Source organism: Ailuropoda melanoleuca, chromosome 2, assembly GCF_002007445.2.
Source record: "Ailuropoda melanoleuca isolate Jingjing chromosome 2, ASM200744v2, whole genome shotgun sequence".
In the NCBI taxonomy this organism is placed as follows: domain Eukaryota; kingdom Metazoa; phylum Chordata; class Mammalia; order Carnivora; family Ursidae; genus Ailuropoda; species Ailuropoda melanoleuca.
The window spans coordinates 161,197,274-161,221,027 of NC_048219.1; the positions used below are offsets into that span (position 1 = coordinate 161,197,274).

The 23,754-nt window shown below is 39.5% G+C and overlaps 1 protein-coding gene across 1 annotated transcript in view; it reads right to left on the reverse strand.

Annotated features, from left to right (window-relative positions):
- DNAH7 (dynein axonemal heavy chain 7) overlaps nucleotides 1-21,899 on the reverse strand; it is a 269,045-nt gene extending 247,146 nt beyond the window's left edge. Inside the window, exons 1-4 of the mRNA XM_034642450.1 lie at nucleotides 21,741-21,899; nucleotides 10,143-10,205; nucleotides 3,805-3,867; nucleotides 315-423 (exon numbers count right to left, since the gene is read on the reverse strand). Coding sequence (XP_034498341.1) covers nucleotides 315-423; nucleotides 3,805-3,867; nucleotides 10,143-10,205; nucleotides 21,741-21,755 — 250 coding nt within the window. The 5' untranslated portion in view covers nucleotides 21,756-21,899. The remainder of the gene's footprint in view (nucleotides 1-314; nucleotides 424-3,804; nucleotides 3,868-10,142; nucleotides 10,206-21,740) is intronic.
- Between the last annotated feature and the right edge of the window lie 1,855 nt (nucleotides 21,900-23,754).

Here is a 23,754-nt window from a genome sequence, read left to right on the forward strand (position 1 = left end):
TTACAACTCATTAAAATCCCTCTTAGAAAAAAACTTGTTAGTCTGTTGTAGAGAATTCTGACTACAATAAATCAAAGTTTTAATATAAATGCCCCCCAATTCTTAAAATATCACCTTTTATAGCATTTATAACAGCCTGAAATAATTAAGAACTGGAATCAATTATTTTAGGAGGGAAAACATTTGGGATAAATTTTTCTACTTGATACATATATCATTTCAGTTTTACAATTTCACTACTCTCAACTAAACGTTGTAATGATTTTTTTCCTCTTGAAAATTTCCTTAAATTTAAGATGGAATAAAGTTCTTACCATATGACTGTTCGTTTTTAACACTAAACGGTTCCGGAATCTCATCGTCCTGTTTTATATTCAAATGGAATGATGGAGCTGCCTGCTGCCACTGGGGCTTTGTACTCACCTGAAATATGAAATTTAAACAGCATTAACAAAACAAGATCGGGGAGAAGAAACTTTTTTTCATGAGATGCATGAGTGTTTATAAACCCAGATATTTTCTCAAACAAATCAGGACATCTGGAAAGAGGGCATACTCAACATAAATCTTATTCAAGCCTGTGAATGGCTGTGGTGTGTGACATTTGTGAGACATTACCAAAGGCTCTGCTGCTAGTGACGTGGGCATCTGTTACCTAACACTGGGGTGTTCATTCCAGAGAGCCTACACCCCTCCAAATATTGGCAAGTGATTTTTAAGCCTTCCATTTTAATGAGAGGAACACGCTGCTGGTCTCCAATGCTAATGAGCTTCTCTGCATTCCAGCTCCAGATCTTTCTGTTCTCATGGCTCTAAGCATCTCTAGGTTTACTCTGGCCACTCACAAATTTATTCCATGGCTTAAGGTAGGGTTCATAAATTCTTACACTTACAAGAGCCAGGTAGATATCATACAAGAGGGAGGAAGGCTAGTGATGATAGCTTATTGGCACTCAGCTTCAGGGCTGGGAAACAATAGAGGTTGGTGGGGACTGCGGTAGACAGGAAAATACCTAAGTCTTTTAAAAAGACAACAAAAATTAGCTCAAGCCAATTATTGTAATACCAGAACACATTGCTGCTGGGACCTATGACTCTTCAATAAACCCAGATGGGTGGATTTTTTTAAATTTTTTTTTAAATTATTTATTTGAGAGTGAGAACGAGAAAGATCACAGAGGGAGAGGGTAAGGGAGAAGCAGACTCCCTGCTGAGCCCAGAGCCCAATAGCTCGATCCCAGGACAGATGGGTCAATTTTAAAGTAATATTACTTTTTCCTGACAACTGAGTCTGTGTCCTCCATTCGGATCCAGACCAACTTGATAGCTCATACTTGCACTGGCTTCTTCTTCATAGTTTTACTCTCTCCAATCTTTTACTCCTTTTACTCTTCTTTTATTCAAATAAACTTACTGTACACAAATCCTCATTTCAGGCTCTTCTTTCACAGGAAAGCAAGCTAAGACAACTTAAAAATCAATGCTCTTCCACCCTTCGGTCTGCCCTTCCATGTCTGTACTCTCATCTTGCTCCATAAAGGATTTAGGACTTGTGGGAGCCCTACGAGTAAGCTGTGCAGAAAGGGTGAGAAGCGGGTCACCCACTGAGACTGCCAGTGCTGAGTCACCCTTGATTTCAACTACAGGGATCACCTCCAGAAGCATGAAGCTCTGTAATGAAAATCATTCTAGGTCTTAACTACTGCTGGAAAAATGTCACCCAAGTGCAAACCTTAATATTCAGGTGAAAATACTTTGCTATTTTTTAATCAATAGATTTTTAAAACATCTCTTAAAAGTATTATTTCCTTCATAAAACTCAAAGAATGCTGAAAAAAATTAAGATAACATATGAACGTAAAACCGGGTTTAAAGCAGCCAACAAAAACATTGTAGACTATTAGATGCCACCAATAGGAAAGGATTATTATACAACGCAGCCACAGAAGAGTAAGTAAAAAAATTTAGGTTTATATTTCTAAACTCTTATACTAACAAGACACAAAAAACTAAGGACAATTTTTATTTTTTTTTCAGTTTTAAAATTTGTTAAGTTTTCAAAAGAAAATGACTATTTTATTTCAAGTCTTATCTTTTTAAACTGGAAATTTTTAAACTGATTTTGTAGAACTAGGGAAAACATTCTATGGCTCTGTTTTGCAGAACTTGGCATAATGAACTGGCATTATCTATAAAAACATATTTTTTAAAGGTTTCATTTATTTGAGAGAGAGAGAAAGCCAGAGAGAACAAGCGGGGGAGGGGGAGGGGGCGCGGGGAGCAGAGGGAGAGGGAGAAGCAGGCTCCCCGCTGAGCAGGGAGCCCAATGCAGGGCTTCATCCCAGGACCCTGGGATCATGACCTGAGCCAAAGGCATATGCTTATCTGTCCTGAGCCACCCAGGTGCCCCTTTAGAAACATTTTTAATTAAAATTTGTAATGTGCAAGGTAATTCACTTAAGAATATTAATTCAAGTTTTCCAAGGGAAAAAATTTCATCCATTTTAAATTATCCAGGAACCTTCTTTACAAAAAGCCACACAAATTCATTTGTATACTTGTTTGGAGCTTTTTTTTTTTTTTAGGATTTTATTTATTTATTTGGCAGAGAGAGACAGCGAGAGAGGGAACACAAGCAGGGGGAGAGGGAGAGGGAGAAGCAGGCTTTCTGCCGAGCAGGGAGTCTGATTTAGGGCTCCATCCCAGGACCCTGGGATCATGACCTGAGCCGAAGGCAGATGCTTAATGACTGAGCCACCCAGGCGCCCTATGTTTGGAGCTTTTAAATTAAATTATCTTTCAAAAAATAATGTTTAGATAAATCTTGAAGACATTATGCTAAGTAAAACAAGCCAGACATCAAAGGACAAATGTTGTATGGTTCCACTTGTATGAGGAAGCTAGAGTAGTCCCCTACGGAAAGTAGAAGGCTAGCCACCATGGGCTGGGGGCACAGGGGAGAATACGGACATACTGTTTCATGGGTCCAGAGCTTCAGTTTGCAAAGACGAAAAGAATTCTGGAGATGGATGGTGCTGATGGTTGCACCATCATGTGACTGTACTTAATGCCACCGAACTGTGGTTCAATTAAAAAGAGTTAAAATGGCAATTTTATGTTAGGTATATTTTATCACAGTCAGAAAAAAAACGTTTGCATTGAACCTCCACTTAAGTTCCACTTCGAGGAGTCACAAGAGCACAATTCAATGGCATTAAGCTCAGCATAATTACTATTTAAATTACTGGTAAAATTTATTACAGTGAAGTATATTGTACCCAGCACTTAGTAATTGAAAATGCCTATGAATTGCCTCTACCATAGGACAGTGAGAATTTATAATCATCATAGTTTTTAGAAAGGATACCAAGATCAGAGGACTCTTCTGCAGCATAACGTTTCAGTGCTGGACGACAGAGCTCAAAGAAACTCATTTTCAAACTCAGAAGCTGCCGCTCAGAGAGATAAATGACCCCTTCAGATCCTAAAGTCATTAGTGACACAGCTGTACGTGGAGCCCTCACTTCCTGACGCCAACACTGATACACTTGCTGCTGGCGCGTCTCAGAAATTCCTTTACCCAGAATATTGAAATCCTCTGGACGTACTAGGAAATGATAGCTTACAGTTATTCTGAGATCGTTCTTTTTCCCAGTTTGTGCGCCTCGTAGAACGTCTCCATCAGATAATAATCACATGGAGTACAAAATTAAAAATCAGATGTTCAGTTACTTATTTACAAGTTTGAAACCACATTTTCAAAAGGACAAACAAAGATCCACTGAGAGGATATAGGTAAATTACCGTAGCCAACTGTGGCAAAACTCTTCCTGGGGTCTTGGATTTTTCTTTGCTGGCTGACTTATCCTGCATGAAAATAAGAGAAAAACTATTGACTCTTAACGTCACAATCGATTCACTCACTTGCACAGAGGGTCACTACAAAGTAAGCGTGTTACCCAAGGCCCTCGAAGACCTGCTGTACTACTTTCACATTTCTCCACACTGGCCTTCGGAGGACTTCCTCTGTAGCAAGGAAAGAAGGGAATGTGGCATCCCACAAGACTCAGAAAGCTTTAAAAAGTGGGCAAAACTTATCCATCACATCTGCTTTGGGGAATTTATCTGAACCCAGTTAGTGTGCTGGGCTTACTGGCTCTCCCACCCTTCTCTATCCCTGAAATCGCAGTTTTGTTCTATTGACAACTGTAACGTTCTGCTTCCTAAGGTAACAACTCATTCAGGTTAATGTGCCCTCAAGTTGCCATAGGAACACTTGTTCTTTTCAGAGCAAAGTGTGGCTATCTCCTTTGAGTAGAGGATAACGGCCTGGTAGAAAGTTCGTCTATGTAAGAGGAAGCGCAGTTGAGAAGGATACTTTGAACTGTCAAACACGTAGGAGTCGTGCTTTGGCCACCCATTTACTGCCTCTCAGCATCAGAACCTCAGTTTTTACCCCGCTTTGTTAGTCTAAGAGGGACTCCATAAACATGTCTCCAGCTGGCACAGCATTTAGACGGTTCTAAAGGGACCCTGAAAGAGAAGGGCTTTTCTTCCTGGTTCCAGCGCTTTTCTCCTGTTGCTCCATGGCGTGGCTGCCAGCAGTCAGTGTCCTTCCCACGGGCACTTTCCGGGCCTGTGCAATGTGGCTGACCCTGGAGCAGACACCCTACAGCCAGTTTCACTGGCATCCCTAGAGGCAGCCTTCCAGCAAGTTCCCCTCACATCACAAAGGGAGACATCTTCTCAAACTTGTTAGCACGTAAGCAGATGGTTTACTCACCTCCCGGACTGCAGGATCTCTGCAATTATCTTTGTCACCCCAGGGGCCACAGCCACTCCCTCTCCAAGAAGGCTTAGTCTAAGCTTTGGGGATGGGATGGATCTTCCAAGTGCCTTCCCCAAGTGCTCTCCCTGAGAGCCAGAAGGAGTGGCTGCTCCTTATGTCTGCTGTTCCTCGATTCTTGAAAGCTGCTGTCCAAAACAGCACCCACTAGCCACCTGCGGCTACCGACAGCTTTAAATGTGGCTCATCTGAAGTGAGAGGTGTTTAAGAGTACATTTTTATGTTTGAGAATATATTAAATATATACTAGATGTTGAAGACTTAGTACAAAACACAAAGAACGTGATCAGAATATATTTTATATTGATTATGCTGTGTGTTGCATATTGTTTTAAGAAGTTGACATCCTTTTTGTAGGATGTCTCTGCCCCTACAAAGCACATGGTCCAGTTAATATTAAAAACTATATGCTTTCATCCAGGACAGGAGAGGGTATGGAGCAAAGTACTGACAGAAAGTTTCAAAAGGAGAAAGGATGGAAGCCAAGCCCTGAGGCGTAGCTGGATTTTCACAGAGAAGGACCGCAACAGGCTTACTGAAGCGGAGGAAACATCATGAAAGTGACTTGGAGGCTGAGGACAGCAGGCTTGGGAGAGGACACTGGGGTCGATGGTAAAGGGACTTGACCCAACCAAAGTAGAAAGTGCAACCATTCTCTTACTCCACGATTTATTGAACTCCTACCATGTGCTGGGTTCTCGTTGAGGCACCAGATCTACAGTTATTGACAGGCCAAAGCCTATCCCTCAGGGAGCTTACATTCCAGTGGGTACAGACAGCTATTTCTGGAAAATATGTGTGTGTGTGTGTGTGTGTGTGTGTGTGCGTGTGTATAAAATGTAAGGAAGTAATAAGTATGACAGAGAAAACAAGGTGAAGAGATAGAGAGGGAAAAGGTAGAGAAGTGCTAGGTTAGGTGAGAGTAGTGAGGCCACTTTGCAGAAACTATGTGTGAGTAGGAACCCAAATCAAGGGTGAGGCAGAGCGGGAGAGGTGGGTACTGCTAGATTATGGAGCACAAGCGTTTGGGGCTTGACTGGCCTGCTTGGCAATGGAGAGCCATTTCAGTCTCCTTTGAGGGGACCTCGAGTCCCAGTTTGCTGCGACAGTCCCCCTGTATAGATCTTTCCTGAGCACAATTAGAACTTCCACTCTCAATGGCATCTCAGTTTGGGTGAGACAGTATATTTTTATCTTATTTATCATGCAAGGCCATTCAAAGGATTATTTCACAAATGATCCTGGCAGCACTAAACAAGGTATGTGAGGAAGAGACTAGGGTCAGCAGTGAGAAGAGTTTATTGGCTTTTTAAAATAATCCAGGCAACAGGAGCTATGGACCTTGATTTAGAGAAAATGCTAGGACCTACAGGACACCACAACCTTCCTAGGACACAGTTTAATCGCATTGTTTCCTTGGTCAGAAACATCAACTCTATTAAAGCAGACACAAGTCTTCGTCACCTTGGTTTTCAAAGCCTCCTCAATATGCCCCAAAGTACCTCGTTTCCCAGCCTCTTACTCTGTAGCCACAGGACTCCTGCTGGCCCATGAAATGTGAGCACTGACAGGACACGTAAGAGCTGCTGTGTCTTCTCCGTGTTCTCCTGTCCCTGCTGCTGGCAGCGAGGGAACCCCATGTACCCACTGGCATAGCCAGAGGTGGAGGAGGACTGCCTGGCCCACATCAGACTTCACAAAACTAAGGGCAAGCTCTGTTGGGTTAAGTCTCTAAAATGTGGGGGTCTATTATGTCAGCTCGTAGGAGCTATGCTAACGAACAGACCCGCCAGTATGCCTCTCAGTATTCCCTTGTAACAGTCCAGCTCTTTCTTCAGCACCAAGGTCAAAAAAGTTTAGATTTTTTTTCTTTTTTTTTTTTAACTCCAATAGCGAGTGATCTTTTTGAGTCTGTATAGCATGCTTTCAGTAATTATCTTGTTGTTTAAATCCTGTCTGAAATACAATTTGTGCGTGTGTCTATCCTGCTCTCCTAGCCCCGCATCCCACTTCATCTCAACCTACTAATTCAGTCTTATAGAAGTAGATAAATGGGCTTTAATTTCGTCTTAGAAAAAATTAAAATTGGTTAACCAAGCCCTAAAAGAAGCATAACTAAAAAAGAAAAAAAGAATTGCAATGAGCTTCAAACAGTATTTACCAAAGTACATCAGATTAGGTGAATGTTTTGTATATATATCCAGTGTTGTAGCAGAAATATTTTCTACAATTCCTAATGAGACACAGGATGTGGAGGGAAACATGAGCATGAAACTTTCAAGCTAAAATGTCAACAGGTGTTCCCAAAGTGGAAGGCTTCCTGTTGGGAAGAATGAGGGTGGGGTAAAAATCAGGTTGTAGACAAGAGAGAGCAAAGGTTGGGGATATCTGCTCCAAGTGACCTAGAATTTTCACACCAAAACTCAGAGGGAGTTATTGTGAGGTCTACTGTAGAGCAGCCATGACAAATGTACAAAATACCTTGCTCAACCCAGCGTCCTACACAAACCCTCACACACCTGACTTAGGATCTCTGCACCGCCCATTCTGCATGCTGAGATGGCAGCACTTATCTCATCAACACCCTGGGTAAATGGTGGTGAGGGCCTTGTGTTTCTTTATATCACAGTGCTGAATGTGTGTCTAAAAGAATATTGTGTATGTAGTGGTTTTCAAGCTAACCAGAAAGAGCAGCCACACATAAGCCAGAATGCCGTCTAAGTAAGCTTGCTCTTCAGTAAGATCAGATGGGGATTTTCAAGTAAGAGCTACGTAGTTTTGCTGACAAGCAATTCGATTTCAGTCTGCAGTTTCTTATCCGTGATGACCTAGGCATACATCACCCTTTCCCTCTTCTTTGGCACTCTTGTGAGACTGGCGCTAAGGGACTTCCACTGAATTTTCTATCAGAAATATCTTGTGCCTCACATCTTTTTCCATTCCTCTCTGGCTTCATGTCTGATTCTACACATGGCTGTAGTGAACAGCTCTCTGCTAGCTTCAATTCATGTAGGAATGACCGTGTCTCACCTCAAGAAAATGTTTTTTGCTTTCTACTGTGGGGTTTCTCCAGTGCCATAGAATGGGACTCTCAAGGTAGCCCCCTCTGCACACGCATCCACATGCATGCACATGCGTGGACACACACACACACACACGCAAGTAACCAGAAGTGGGTAAAAGGTAACACCCTCAGGAGCAACCGCCACCAACGTGGGATGAGAGCTAATGGATAAATACTACCCCCTAATCATACCAGATAAACAATTTCAGGAAGTATTCGATAAGCTCCTCAGAAGGTAATGGCACGATCACCCCCAGTTGCCCTAAGTGGCAATGAACTTCCTAAGATATCCTCAGATTGACTTTTCCTTCTTCCTACTTTTATTCTCCTCAATCTCTTATTTCTGCTTCCTGGGATCACCTCCCAGATAAAGTGTACACAAATCCTCTTTTTCAGGCTCTTCTTTCATAGGAAAACAGACTAAGACAACTTAAAAATCAATGCTCTTCCATCTTTCTGTCTGCTCTTCCATTCTTCCACTCTCCTCTTGCTCCATAAAGGATTTAGGATTTGTGAGAGTGCTATGAGTGAGAAAGGATAGCATCTGGTCACCAGTTCACGGACACTGGGAACTGCCAGTGCTGAGTCACCCTTGATTTCAACTGCAGGGATCGCCTCCAGAAGCATGAAGTTCAGTAATGAAAATCACTCTAGGTCTTAACTACTGCTGGAAAAATGTCACCCACACACAAACCTTAATATTCCAATGACAGTATTTTTTACTCAATGGATTACTTTCTAGAATATCATTTAAAAATATTGTTTATCTAATATTTTTATTTCTAAAAATCTAAAGGATACTAAGAAAAAATGCTAATTTACAGTCAAGTAAGAACACAATTTATGGCTTAAATCAGGCAACAAAATTATTTTAGATAGTTATATGTTTCACTGGTTAGAAAGGATTATTCATCTCAAACACTGAATATTAAGTAAATTTAAATTTTGTTATTTCCAAACCTGTATATTAGTAACATAAAAAAAAATGGCAATTTGTTTTTCAGTTTTAAAATTTGTTGAATTTTTAAAAGAGAAAATGTCTATTTCAAATCTTTGTCTTTAAACTAAAAAACAGATTTTTGCAGGACTAAAAAAAAAAAAAGGATGCTATAATTTTATTTTATAAAACATGATGTGATAATCTTGGCATTATCAATACAAACAGGTTCATAATTAACATGTACTTTGAAATGTTCAAAGACATTCATCTGCAAAATTTTATTCAAGATTTTTAAGCTGAAAGAAGCTTTTATTTCAAATTATTAGGAATCATCTCTGCATGAAGCAATCCAGATTTTATAGTTTATTCTGAGTTTTTAAAAGATGTTTCAAACAAATAGTGTCACTCATTTATGGAACATAAGAAATAGGAAGATCAGTAGAAGAAGGAAGGGAAGAATGAAGGGGGGGGTAAACAGAAGGGGGAATGAACCACGAGAGACTGTGGACTCTGGGAAACAAACTGAAGGCTTCAGAGGGGAGGGAGGTGGGGGGAATGGGATAGGCTGGTGATGGGTATTAAAGAGGGCACGTATTGCATGGTGCACTGGGTGTTATACGCAAATAATATATCATGGAACACTACATTAAAAACTAAGGATATGCTGTATGGTGACTAACATAATAAATTATTAAAAAAAAGGAACATATTGTTTTCATGATAATGCTTGTTAATCTCACCAAAAGGAGCAAATTCATTGTTAGCAGACCTGCCTTGCAAGGAATATTAAAAGAAATTGAAGAAAAAAAAAAGAAATTGGGGCTCAAAGAGGTAAGGGACTTGCCAACAGTCACAGAGCCATTAGTGACAAAACTATAATCCAATTCCTTGCTTCCTATTTCCAATACTGCTTCTGCTAGCCCATCTTCACAATTCTTTTATTCAGAATACTCAAGTATTCTGTGCATACCAGTAATTATAACTTATGATTCCTTTATTAAGCTAGTTATTTTTCCGAAGATATGTATATTACAGATGCTATCCATCAGAAAAGAATGAAACGGAACACAGAATTTAAAACCAGAAATTCAGTAACTTATTTGCAAGTATTCTGTGCATACCAGTAACTATAACTTATAATTCCTTTGTTAAGCTAGTTCTTTTTCCCAAGATATGTATATCATAGATGCTATCCATCAGAAAAGAATGAAATGGAGTACAGAATTTAAACCCAGAAATTCAGTAACCTTATTATAAAAGGAATAAAATATGAGAATAGGTTGGTAAATTACCGTAGACAACTGTGGTAAAAATCTTAGTGGTGTCTTGGATTTTTGTTTGCTGGCTGATTTGTCCTGCATGAAAAAATACAAAAATAAGAACAAAAAATGTAACTGTTCACTCTGTTAATGCTACAATTGATTCACTCAACCAACTTTTACAGTGTCTAATATAAAGCACATACCATCCAAAGTACTCTGAAACAAACTTTATAGATGGCATAATGTTGTGTACAGGCAGTCATAAGAAATCCACAGAAAATTATTATAACTAAGGAATATATTCAGCAGCGTTGCTGGATATAAGACCAATGCACAAAAAATCAATTGTATTTTTAGACACTAGCAATGAACAATCCAAAATTGAAATTAAATCATTTACAATAGAATCAGAAAGGATAAAATAGGAATAAATTTTAGAAGTGTAAGACTTGCACAATGAAAGCTATAAAACATTACTGAAAAAATTAAAGACAACTTTAATAAATGGAAAAACACCCCATGCTCACGGATTATAAGACAAATATTAAGATGCAATACTCCTTCCCCCAAAAATTATCTACAGATTCAACACATTCCCTACCAAAATCTGAGATATATTTTTAAGGTAGAAATTAACAAGTTGATCATAAAGTTTACATGGAAATATAAGGATCCAGAACAGCCCAACAATCTTGAAAAAGAAGTTGGCAGACACATATTTCCGTATTTCGCAACTTACTACAAAGCTATAATAATGAAGACTACATAAGGATAAACAGATCAAAAAAATAGAATTAGAAGTTTATTTCTAAACTCATATTTATGGGCAATTGATTTTTGATAAGAGTAACAAGAGTTTCAATTCAGTGGAAAACTGGTCATATCTTCCTCTGGAAATTTATCTGAATCTAAATAGCGTCCAAAGGTTGCTCACCCTTGCCTCCCTTCCCCATGGCTAAAACTTCATTTTCCCCCCAGAATCCTTTACTTCCTAAGGTTAATATACACTCAAGTTACTACTAAAAAGTACAAATGTTACTTTCAGTAATCTTCAGAGAATACCTTTACCTTCTTTGCAATAGAGAATAATTCTATTGTAGGAATTTCATCTAAGAATTCTGCTGAGAATACTTTGATTTATAAGATAGATACTACGAGCTGTGTTTTGGTCACATAAATTCATCACCTCCCAGCATCAAATCTATGCTTTTTGTCATCCTTGATGGTTCTTGAGCAGAACTCAAAAACACTTCTCCAGGTTCAAAAGGGACCCTGTAAGACAAAGGGACTCTTCTTCCTGGTTCCAGTGCTTTTCCTCATTGCTCTCACGGCATGGCTGCCAGCAGTCAGCATCTTTGCCCCTGAGCACCTTTCCAGCCTATGGTATGCGGCTGATCCAGTGACAGACAACCTCCAGCAGGTTTCACTGCCATCTCTATTGGTAGCTTTCCAGCAAGTTTCCCTTACATCGAAGGGAGGATTCCTTTCAAACTTTTCAGGATGCAAGTATGTGGTTTTCTCACTTCCCGTGTGAATACCCTCTTCACTGATTTTTACAGTTGAATAGTGTTCTACCATATGAATATAATGCAATTTATCCATTCCTTGCTCTTGTGAACAGGCATTTAGCTTATTTCCAATGTTTCTCTATGACAAAAGATGTTTCAATAAACATCTTTTTGCATACATTTTAGTATATACACATACACTTCTTGCATCTCAAGCACACATATATTGTTGGTGTATTTAATATACAGATATTACCCATAGGTGTATATTCATATCTGGTTTCGTCTCTTTATTTAATTCCATTTTATGTTTATCTGTAAAGAGATTGTATCAAATTACTACAACTTCCCAATAGGTCTTGAAATATATAAGGCAATTCTCTCCACCTTAGTTTTGTTAAAAATTATCAGATACAGAGTTCTGGTCCAAGACGGTGGCATAGGGAGACTCAACTCCTCTCCTCCATAGACACACCGAGTTTACAACTATTTATAGAGCAGTTGCTCCTGAAGAACTGAGGGCTGGCCGAACAGCTTCCACACAGCAAAAGATAAAGAGGCCACAGAGAACAGGTAAGTGAGATGGAGACACAGTAAGGAAGGGAACGCTCACCCCCAAAACTGCAAACTGCAGTTGGGGTGGGGGGGGATAGTACTGAAAGACTGAGCAGATTTTCGTGCACTGAGGCACAGATAAAAACATGGTTTAAAAGAACAACTAGAACATAAAAGATCCAGCCTTAGAAGTCCACCAAATAGCAAGAGAGCTGCTGGAATGCTCTCCGAGTTCAAAGGGCTGGCAAGCACCATCATTTAATTCATCTTCCACATCGATAGCCCAAAACAGAAGCAGGGTCTGGGCATCACAGGCAGGCTGCTGCCTCAGTGAACACCAGGTCTCTAGGACATACCAAACACAGACACCCTGGGGCACAGAAAAAACCCACAGTTTAAAGGAACAACTGGAATATAAAAGAGCCAGCCCTAGAGCTCCACCAAATGGCAGGGGAGCTGCTACGACTCTCTCTGGGTTAGAGGGGCTGGCAAGCACATGGCTTACATTCTCCCTCCACCTTGTAGTGTGGACAGGACCAAGGTTCAGGTGCCATAGTCAGTCTACTACCTCAGTGAGCCCTGGGCCTCTAGCCCACACCAGCCTTAGCCATCCAACCAGGGCAGCCCCAGTGTAGGGCACACTGGGATGCCCCTGGTCAGTGCTCACTATAGCTCCAGCTGTCATGCCAAGGTGACATAGATGCACGGCACCCCAAAACGCTCCAAGCCCACACCATCTCGGTTTCAAATGACTTGCTAGGGCACCCCCAGCACAGGGTACTCAGGGACCTACTGGCTCATGCTGGCTTTGACTCCAGCCCTCCCTCCCAAAACAGCATCTGTGCAGAGCACTCCAGGAACCCTTAGCCTGGGCCTACCTCATTTCCAGCCACTCTACCAGGGCACCCCATGCATGGAGCACCCTGGGAACTCTGCCCTGCTCTCCACCTTGGCCCCACCCATCCCATCAGGTTGCTCCCTGCATGGAGTGCCCCAGGATATACCCCAGCCTGCATAACTCCAATCACCCCACAAGGGCAGCCCCTACACTGAGCAACCTGGGAACCCCGGCTTGCACCCACTTCAGTTTTAGCTATCTTGCCAGAGTGTCGTCTGCATGGAGAGCCCCAGGACCACCCCAAGTCATGCCTACTTCAGCTCTAGTCATCCCACCCCCCACCTAGGGCAGCCCAGCACAGAAGACCCCAAACCCCCAGCCCACACCAGACACAGCTCCAGTCAGCCAACACAGCCAGGCACACACAGTCTAGACAGAAGACAACCATACACAAGACCATTCCTTTAAGTTTAGGAAAAGTAGCTATTCCACCTAATTCAAAGCAACAAACACAGCAAGCCAAGCAAACTGGGGAGACAAATATATACGCTCCCAATGGAAGAACAAGACAACCCCCCCAAAAGCTAAATGAAACAGAGATAAGCAATATGCCTGATGAAGACTTTAAAGTAATGATCATAGAGATGCTCACCAGACTGGAGAGAAGAGCAGTGATAACTTCAACAGAGACAGAGAAAATATAAAAAAGAACAAATCAAGTTGAATACAATAACTGAAATGAAAAATAGAGGAAATCAACAGACTAGCGGATGAAGAAGAATGCATCAATGGTCTGGAAAACAGGGTAATGGAAAGCATCTAAGCTGAACAGCAAAAAGAAAAAAAGAATTTTAAAAAATGAGGATAGGATAAGGAATCTCTTGGACAATATCAAACAAACATTTGTATTATAGGAGTCCTAGAAGGAGAAGAAAGAGAAAGGGGCAGAAAAATTATTTGAAAAAACAATAGCTGAAAACTTCCCTAACCTAGGGTAGGAAACAGACATCCAATATCAGGAAGCACAGAGAGTTCCAAACAAGATGAATGCAAGGAGGTCCGCACCACTGCACATAATTAAAATGTCAAAGGTTAAAGATAAAGAGAGAATTTTAAAAGCAACAAGGTTATCAATCAGAATTGAAGAAGATAAGAGTTTCCTCCCAGACAAACAAAAGTTAAAGGAGTTCATCACCACTAAACCAGTCTTACAAGAAATGTTAAAGGAACTTCTTTAAATGGAAAAAAAGGACTATCAGTAGAAGTAAGAAACTTACAAATAAAAAGATGTGAAATATTACAACATATACATAAAACATGGAAGGGGGAGTAAAAAAGTTCTTTTAGAATGTGTTTGAACTTAAATAATCATCAACTTAATATATGACTGCTTTACCCATATATGAACTTCATGGTAACCACAAAACCAAAACTTTTAATAAATACACAAAAAATAAAGAGAAAGAAACCCAAGAATAACGCTACAGAAAGTCCTCAAAGGAAAGAGAGTGAACAGAGAAGAACTACAAAACAACCATAAAACAATTAACAAAATGGCAATACGTACATACCTATCAATAATTACTTTACATCTAAATGGTCTAAACATTCCAATCAAAAGACATAGGGTGACAAACGGATAAAAAAACAAGATCCATCTATATGCTGCCTACATGAGATTCACCTCACACCTAAAGACACATACAGACTGAAAGTAAAAGTATGGAAGAAGATATACCATGCAACAAGAAAAAGAAAAAGCTGGGATAGCAATACTTATGGCAGACAAAAAAAGACTTTAAAACAAAGACTATAACAAGAGACAAAGAAGGGCATTACATAATGATAAAGGGGTCAATCCAACAAGAGAATATAACAATTGCAAATATTTATGCACCCAACACTGAAGCAACTAAGTACACGAAGTATTAATAGACATTTAGGGAGAAATTGACAGTAATACAATATAGGAGAGTTCAACACCTCACCTACATCAATGGGTTGATCATCTAGATAGAAAAAAAAATGAACAATATATTTGAACGGCACACTAGACCAGATGGACTTGATACAGAACATTCCATCTAAAAACAGAATACACATTCTTTTCAAGTGCACATGGAATATTCTCCAGAATAGATCACATGTTAGGCCACAAAACAAGTCTCAATAAATTTAGGAAGATTGAAGTCACATCATCTACCATTTTCTAACTACAACTGTGTGAAAGTAGAAATCAATCATAAGAAGAAAAAAAAAAAGGGAAAAAAAACCCCACAAACAAGTGGAGACTAAAAAGCCAATGGGTCAAAGAAATCAAACAGGAAGTTAAAAAAAAAATACATGGAGACAAATAAAAATGAAAACACAATGATCCCAAACACGACAAAAGTAGTTCTGAATGGGAAATTTTTAGCAATATAGGTCTAGCTCTAGCTATTGGTTGAGAAAAATCTCAACCAATCTAAATTTACACCTAAGGAAGTAGGGAAAAAAAAAAAAGGAACAAAGCCCAAAGTTAGTAGAAGGAAGGAAATAATAGATTGGAGCAGAAATAAGATACCAAAAAATAAAATTAAAAAGACCAATGAAACCATGAGCTGGTTCTTTGAAGTGATCAACATAAACGTTTAGCCAGATTCATCAAGAAAAAGAAAGAGTAAAAGGAAAAGGAAGAAAGAAGGAAAAAGAAAGAGGACACAAATAAAATCAGAAATGAAAGAAAGTAACACCACAAAAGTACAATGAATTATAAGAGAAAATTATGAAAAATTATGCCAACAAATTAGACAACCTAGAAGAAATGGATAAATTCCTAGAAACATATAATCTTCCAAAACTGAATGAGGTGAGGGAAAAATAGACAATCTGAACAGACCAATTACTAATAAAGAAATTGAGTCATTCATCAAAAAATTCCTAACAAACCAAAGTCCTGGACCAGATGGATTCACAGGTGAATTCAACCAAACATTTAAAGAAGAGTTAATACATATTCTCATCAAACTATTTTTAAAAAATAGTAAAAAAAAGGTTCCAGATGCCTTCTACAAGGCCAACATTACCCTGATACCAAACCAGTTAAAGATACCATAAAAAAAGAGGGGCGCCTGAGTGGCTCAGTCGTTAAGCATCTGCCTTCGGCCCAGGGCGTGATCCCAGGGTCCTGGGATCAAGACCCGCATCAGGCTCCCTGCTCTGCTGGAAGCCTGCTTCTTCCTCCCACTCCCCCTGCTTCTTCCCTCTTCCACTCCCACTCCCCCTGCTTGTGTTCTCTCTCTTGCTGGCTGTCTGTCAAATAAATAAAATCTTTAAAAAAAAAAAAGATACTATAAAAAAGAAAACTACAGGCCAGTATCCCTGATGAACATAGATACAAAAATTCTCAATAAAATGTTAGCAAACCACATTCAACAATTCATTAAAAGTCTCACTTACCACAAACAAGTGGGCTTTATTCTGGGGATGTAAGAATAGTTCAATATTCACAAATCAAATCAATGTAATATATCACATCAGTCAAACAAAGGATAAAAATTATATGATCTCAATAGATGCAGAAGAAGGATTTGACAAAATTCAACATCCATTCATGGTAATAACTCTCAACAAAGTAGGTTTGTTGAGGAGCATACCTCAACAAACAAGGGCCATCTACGGAAAACCCACAGCTAATATCATACTCACCAGTAAAAACTGCTTTTCCTCTAAGATCAGGATTAACTGTGTACACACTCACCACTTTTATCCAATATAGTGCCAGAAGTCCTCGCCACAGCAATCAGACAAGAAAAATAAAAGTATCCAAACTGGTAAAGAAGTAGTAGAACTGTCACTATTTGCAGATGACATGATACTATATGTAAAAAAAAACCCAAAGAGTCCACCAAAAAACTACAAGTGTTGGTGAAGATGTGGAGAAAAAGGAACACCTGTGCATTACTGATGGAATGTAAAATGGTATAGCCACTGTAGAAAACAGTATGGAGGTTCCTCAGAAAATCAAATCTATTATCATCCGGCAATTCCGCTACTGGGTATTTACCCAAAGAAAATGAAAACACTAATTTGAAAAGATATATGTATCCCTATGTTCATTGCAGCATTAGTTACAAGAGCCAAGCTATGGAAGCAAGCCTGTGTTCATCCATATATGAGTGGATAAAGTTGTGGTATATATACACAAATACACACAATGGAATACAACTTGGTCATTAAAAAAGGAGACCTTGTCATTTGCAACATCATGAATGGACATAAAGAATATGCTAAGTGAATAAGTTAGACAAGGACAAATACCACAGATTTCACTTATATGTGAAATCTAAAAAAGGAAATGAACAAAAAACAGAAACAGACCCATAAATACAGAGAATTGATGGTTGCCAGAGAGGAGGGGAGTGGGGTGATGGGCAAATGGGTGAAGGGGAATGGGAGATACAGGCTTCCAGTTATGTGAAGAAGTCATGAGAATAAAAAGTACAGCTTAGGGAGTATAGTCAATGGTATGGTAATAGCATTTTATGGTGACAGATGGTAGCTATGCTTGCAGTAAGCATAACATATAAACTTGTTGAATCACTATGTTGTACACCCAAAACTAATAATATTGTATGTCAACTACACCTCAATAAAAAAATTATCATAGACAATCTGGACCTTTTTCCTACCAGGTGAATTTTAGCATCCATGCTATATAAAACTTTTGGGGATTTTGATAAAAATACATTGAATTTCGAGAATAACTTGGAGGAAACTAATTGTCATATTGACTCTTTTTCATGAATATTTATTCATTCAGTTTCTAGGAGTATCCTTCAAAAACATTTCATAATATTCTTCATAAGGGACTTAAATATCTTTGTTAGATTTATTCTTATGTATAAAGATTTTGAATGGGAAAACAAATCACGACATCTGAACAGACTTAAACATTTTATCCCAACTGCTTTGTCAATATGGAAAGGTCTCTGAAAGCTGCATCTACTTATAATTGCCATGATGGTTAGGCTTTGTTTGCTGTAGTCAAGTCTTCATGCATTTTTTTTCTTGCTCTGTGCCTGGAAGGCTAAACTCTCTATATGGGCATCACCTGGGCTCCCAGCCCTCTGGCTTCTGGTGGGGGATTAAGCAAGGAGAGGCACCGGTAGGAGACTAGAGAGCAGGAGGGGAGAGAGTTTTGGATAGTTCTTTCCTAGTAGTCCCTATTTCCCATAGTTCTGATTGTAGCTGAATTCTTCCAGAGCTCAGCTCTGGTCAGGAAGCTATCATTCCAAACCTCCCACCTCTCACCAGGTTTTGATAACGTAGTGACCTGTCAGGTCTAGGAATGGTAATTGATATGGGAAACAAAAGCAGAAGAAAAATTATTAAATTTCCTTACTACCCACAGCCCATTGACAAGTCCTTGAAACAGGCAGAGTGACAGTCCTCTAGGGACTCAATTGCCTCGATGTTGATACTTTGCTAAGAGCAAAAGGCAATCTTAGCTCAACCCCCAGCATCTTGTAAATCTACTTTAACATATACAAATTCCTTTGGAAACTTTATCTCTACCCCCCAAGATACATGTTGGCAATCATCCCCCAAGCATATGACCCACCGATATACATCTGAAGGGTCTCATGACTGAGTTCTTACAGTAATAAATGACCTTTCCTAACAATAGCTAGTCTCCTCAGGATCCTGGAAACTTTGTTCCCAAAATACGTGGGAGGCTTACACTATCCTTAACCCCCTCCCAACTCTAAAGTATATAATGGGCCACTCCTCATGACCCCGGTGCAGCTCTTTTTGCCCACGGGGCCTGTCCCTGTGCTTTAATAAAAATCACCTTTTTGCACCAAAGATGTCTCAAGAACTCTTTTTTGGCCATCGGCTTCGAACCCTAACTTCTTTCCTTTGTCAGTAGTGACTTCCTTTTGCTATTAATCCTTAAGTGCCTCCTCAGCCTCGTTGGCTATTTCCCTTAACCTTACCCACACCACTGCAAACGGTCTTTTTCTAAGTTTCCTTCAATTAAATCCCTTTGAGCATGTGATCTGTTTTCTGTTGGGATCCTAATATAACATTATTAAAATTAAAATTGCTAAGGAGTCTAGATCTTCCTGAAGCACTCTGGCTTTATATTCAATTTTTATTTTGCTCATTTTCAACTACTTGTCTATTGAAAGGGATATCATAAAACTGGTAATAATCTAAGCCTAACCATTCTGATCATATGACCTGAATCTGTGAATGTGTCTGGGTAACCAGCCATTTTGTAAAGTTGTCTGGTTAAAACAATAACCTCTCCAAATTTAACAGGGTTGATTTAACATAGTGGTCATATATTTGTATTATGGTTATTAAGGTTATCACCAAGGTGTGCGCTTTATATTGAAATATTTTTACTCTGATCTCCCTTTTACTGAATGAGCATCACATAAATGCAAAATCACAGTAGTTGATTTAACAGTTAGAAAAAGCACTAGGGTAGAGATGGGCTGACAGCTTTTTCCTCCTCACCTGCCCACAGTATGTAGTCGATTTGTGGGGCACTTCATGGTCTTTGCCTATTTTTTTTTTTTTATCTTTAAACTCCTGGAAGTTCTTCAATGAAGCTCAAATGTCTTACTTTATGTTTTAATTTTAAAAATGAAATGAGCAGTTGCAAAAGATTTATCTTTGTTTTAAATACCTAACTTAAGAACTCAGACTGCTATTCCTGAAAAATGCCATGTCACTCTCAAACTTCCACTAATGAGATGAATATGTTAAAAACTCCTTCAGCAAATATGATTTACCACCTGCTCACTTTTTCAAACTAAATGAACACATAAGTAAATGTCACATAAGAATGGCATTTCCAAAAGTTTAATCCATTCCATTTGTTTTAGGTTAAAATATACAAGCTTTCAGCCTTTCAGAAAGAAAACTACACTTGAAATTAGCATAAATGAGAGTACCAAGAGTTTTAAAATTACCTATCAAGCAAAGCAGTGAGAGAGGGACCTCTGCTGTTTAAAAATGGTGTTATAACAGTGGAAATAATTCTAGATGGGCTCATGCAACATTCTTTCAATAACGTAATAATGCCTTTTCAATAATATAGGTCTCTTTAGGGAACCGTGGAGAAGGGATGAGGGGTGTCATTTCCAAACATTTTTATTAAGATAAAGCAGAACTTGAAACCTAACTGCCACTAGATTTTTTTATTGGATTCTTTTAAGTTGTATATTGGTCAACTGAGGGCTTTAGAAAATAATAGCAATTCAGAAATACCACTGCAAGTATGGTAAACATGTGTTTTAAATTTCAACAACACAGGCTATGGTTCAAGACTAGACCAAAGACTGATAAGAGCATCAAGCATATAAGTTGCTTAATGCATATTGATGGTGATGATAACAAATGTTTTTAAAAGGACTTTTAGTATCACGTAAAAAAGAATCACTAGTACAGTCTACTAACTGCTCAGTTTTTTGGTTACCTATATCATTTATTTGGTTGTTCTTTGTTCATTTGTTCTCTCACAACTGATTATATGGTAAGTGAATCAGTGTTTCTTTGTTCTCAAGTTATTACACATCTCAAAAAAATGTTAAAACTAGGTTTTCTTGATCACTTAAACATTATTTGATTAATGAGTTCAGATTGACATTGTTAATTTACAACCCAAGGCATAGAGGAATAAATTGCCTTTTAACATCCTTTCCTCAATAACCTAACACTACAAAAAAAAAAAAAAAAGGATAAAGTATCGAAAAGGGAAGAATTATATATAGTGTGAAAACGAAGAAGCTAAGCAAGATATGCCGGCTTACAAGCAACTGTTCTCCATTCAGTACCAGGATGCTTAAGGGGCCTTTTCCATATTCATCGACAGAGTTGGAGTTGTTTTCTTGCTAGCCAGAATCATGCCCATGCTTAATGCCTTCCCATTCTGTTCTGGCATTAAAAAGTTTGGCCACTGTTCTGCATTTCTTTTGTTTATAATTGCTCTCAAGTTCAATGAAGTTTTGAAAACTAGATATCGCAACATGCATATTTTATTACCTGTCATGGGGATATTTTCTTAAGAAATTCCATTTGCCACTTACCAAACCCTCTCACATACGGTGTGGTATCTTATTTGAACCTCACAACCTTAAGAANATATCGCAACATGCATATTTTATTACCTGTCATGGGGATATTTTATTACCTGTCATGGGGATATTTTCTTAAGAAATTCCATTTGCCACTTACCAAACCCTCTCACATACGGTGTGGTATCTTATTTGAACCTCACAACCTTAAGAAAGGAGGCTTTCGGATTCCCCGCCCCCTTTCATAGAAGGGAGAGAAGGCTTACGAAGATAAAGTGATTGGCCCAAAGTCTCGCAGCTAGGAAACGGCTTGGATCCCAACGCCGGAGAGGCTAAACGCATTGCAGCTCCCCACCGAGCTTCCTCCCACCCAAATACACCTACCATTAGCACACTGGGGACACTCTGGGGCCGTAGCTCTAACTGCTAGCGCACCGCTCGCTCTGCTGAAATGGTTGGTTGTTATGACGACGTCAAGGACGAACGGTTGGAAAGGAAACATTTTAAGTTTTCACGAAAGCGCTCAGTATCCCAGATGTAACCGGGGTGAAAGAAGGTATACCCCCACAGGATCACAACCGGGGAGTCTGCCAGACTTCAATCACTTCTGAGATTGGAGGAAAGTTTCGCTGCGGGGCCAGCCTGGCCACCCTCTCACCTGCTCGCTGCTCATGGCTGTAAGGACGCTCTCGAGTCACCTGGTGGCTCCTTAATCACTCCTGCGGCGCCCCTTAGACAAGAGAAGTGGCATCAGGGAGCCCGCCTGCAGCCTCTGCTCCTTGAGCCCCTGGTCGGTCTAGCGTCCTTGTTGCTTAGCAACAGGCCCGCGCAGGCTCCATTTCCGGTCATCTGCAGCTCCTGGGATGGTACCCGGCGAACTGGCAGCGCGTTCCTGCAGGAGGCGCTTTCCAGGGCACTCGGTGGCGCCTCTCGGCCAGGGTGGTGAGCCCCTCAGGGCGCACTGAACAGCTGAAGGCCGAGGGTGCTTCTTCTGCCTTGAGGAGTGAATACTTTTTGATTATGATGGTCACATTTCCGTACTTTCCTAACTTAACTGGGTGCTCAGACCCCTGCCATGACCCCCTATTCAACTTTCTATGCCTAAAAGCTCTCAAAACTAGTGGAATAAAACGCTTTTCTGTAGAAAGCAAAATCATCTGCTAACAACTAAAGGGAAGCTTCCATATCTTGGCTGTCCTAAATAATGCTGTAATAAGCATAGGGGTGTATATATCTTTCTGAATTAGTGTTTTTGTTTTCCTTGGTAAGTAGTGGGATTACTGGATCTTATGGTATTTCTATTTTTAATTTCTTGAGGAACCTCCATACTATTTTCCACAGAGGCTGTGCCAGTTTGCAGTCCCAGCAACAGTGCAGAGGGTTCCTTTTTCTCCACATCCTCACCAGGTCTTTTATTCTAGTCATCCTGACAGGTGTCAGGTGGTATCTCATAATGGTTTTGATTCGCATTTCCCTGATGATTAGCACTTTTTCATGTGTCTGTTGGCCATCTGTAGGTCTTCTTTGGAAAATGTTTGTTCAGGCCCTTGGTCCACTTTTTAAATCAAAAAATTTTTTTGGGGGGCGCCTGGGTGGCACAGCGGTTAAGCGTCTGCCTTCGGCTCAGGGCGTGATCCTGGCGTTATGGGATCGAGCCCCACATCAGGCTCCTCTGCTATGAGCCTGCTTCTTCCTCTCCCACTCCCCCTGCTTGTGTTCCCTCTCTCGCTGGCTGTCTCTATCTCTGTCAAATAAATAAAATCTTTAAAAAAAAAAAAAATTTTTTTTTGATTTGAATTTATGTATTTGGATATTAACCTTTATATATCATTTGCAAGTATCTTCTCCCATTCAGTAGGTTGCCTTTTTGGTTGTTTTTTTTTTTTTTTTTTGGATGCACATAAACTTTATTTTGGTTTAGTCCCAAGAGTTGATTTTTGTTTGTAGCTCTCTTGCCCAAGATTAATCTAGAAAAATATTGCTATGGCTGATGTCAAGGAGATTATGGTCTATGTTCTCTTCTAAAAGCTTTATGGTTTCAGGTCTCACATTTAGGTCTTTAATCCATTTTCAGTTTATTTTTGTGCATGGTGTATGAAAGTGGTCCAGTTTTCCCAGCCCTAGTCATTGAAAAGGTTGTTTTCCCCGCCACTGTATATTCTTGCCTCCTTTGTTAATGTATCAACCCGTGTTTATAGCAGCATAATTTACAATAGCCAAGATACGGAAACTAAAGTTTCTATCGATGGATGGATTAAAAAAAAATGTGGGAGCCATATACAATGGAAATATTACTCAGTCATAAAAAAAGATACGACCTTGCCATTTGTGACAGCATGATGGACCTAGAGGATATTATGGTAAATAGAATAAGTCAGAGGAAGGCAAATACCATACGATTTCGCTTTATGTGGAATCTAAAACACAAATGAAAACAAACCAAAAAGCAGACTCTTTAAATATTTAGAGCAAACTGGTAGTTGCCAGAAGGAAGGGGGGTAGGCGATGGGTAAAATAAATAATGTGATTTAATAGGTACAAACTACCAGTTATAAAATAAATCGAGGGAATGGAAAGTAGAGCATAATAACATAATAATGTTGTCTGGTGACAGATGGGGACTATGCTTATCATGGTGAGCAAAGAGTAATGCATGGAACTGTGGAATAATG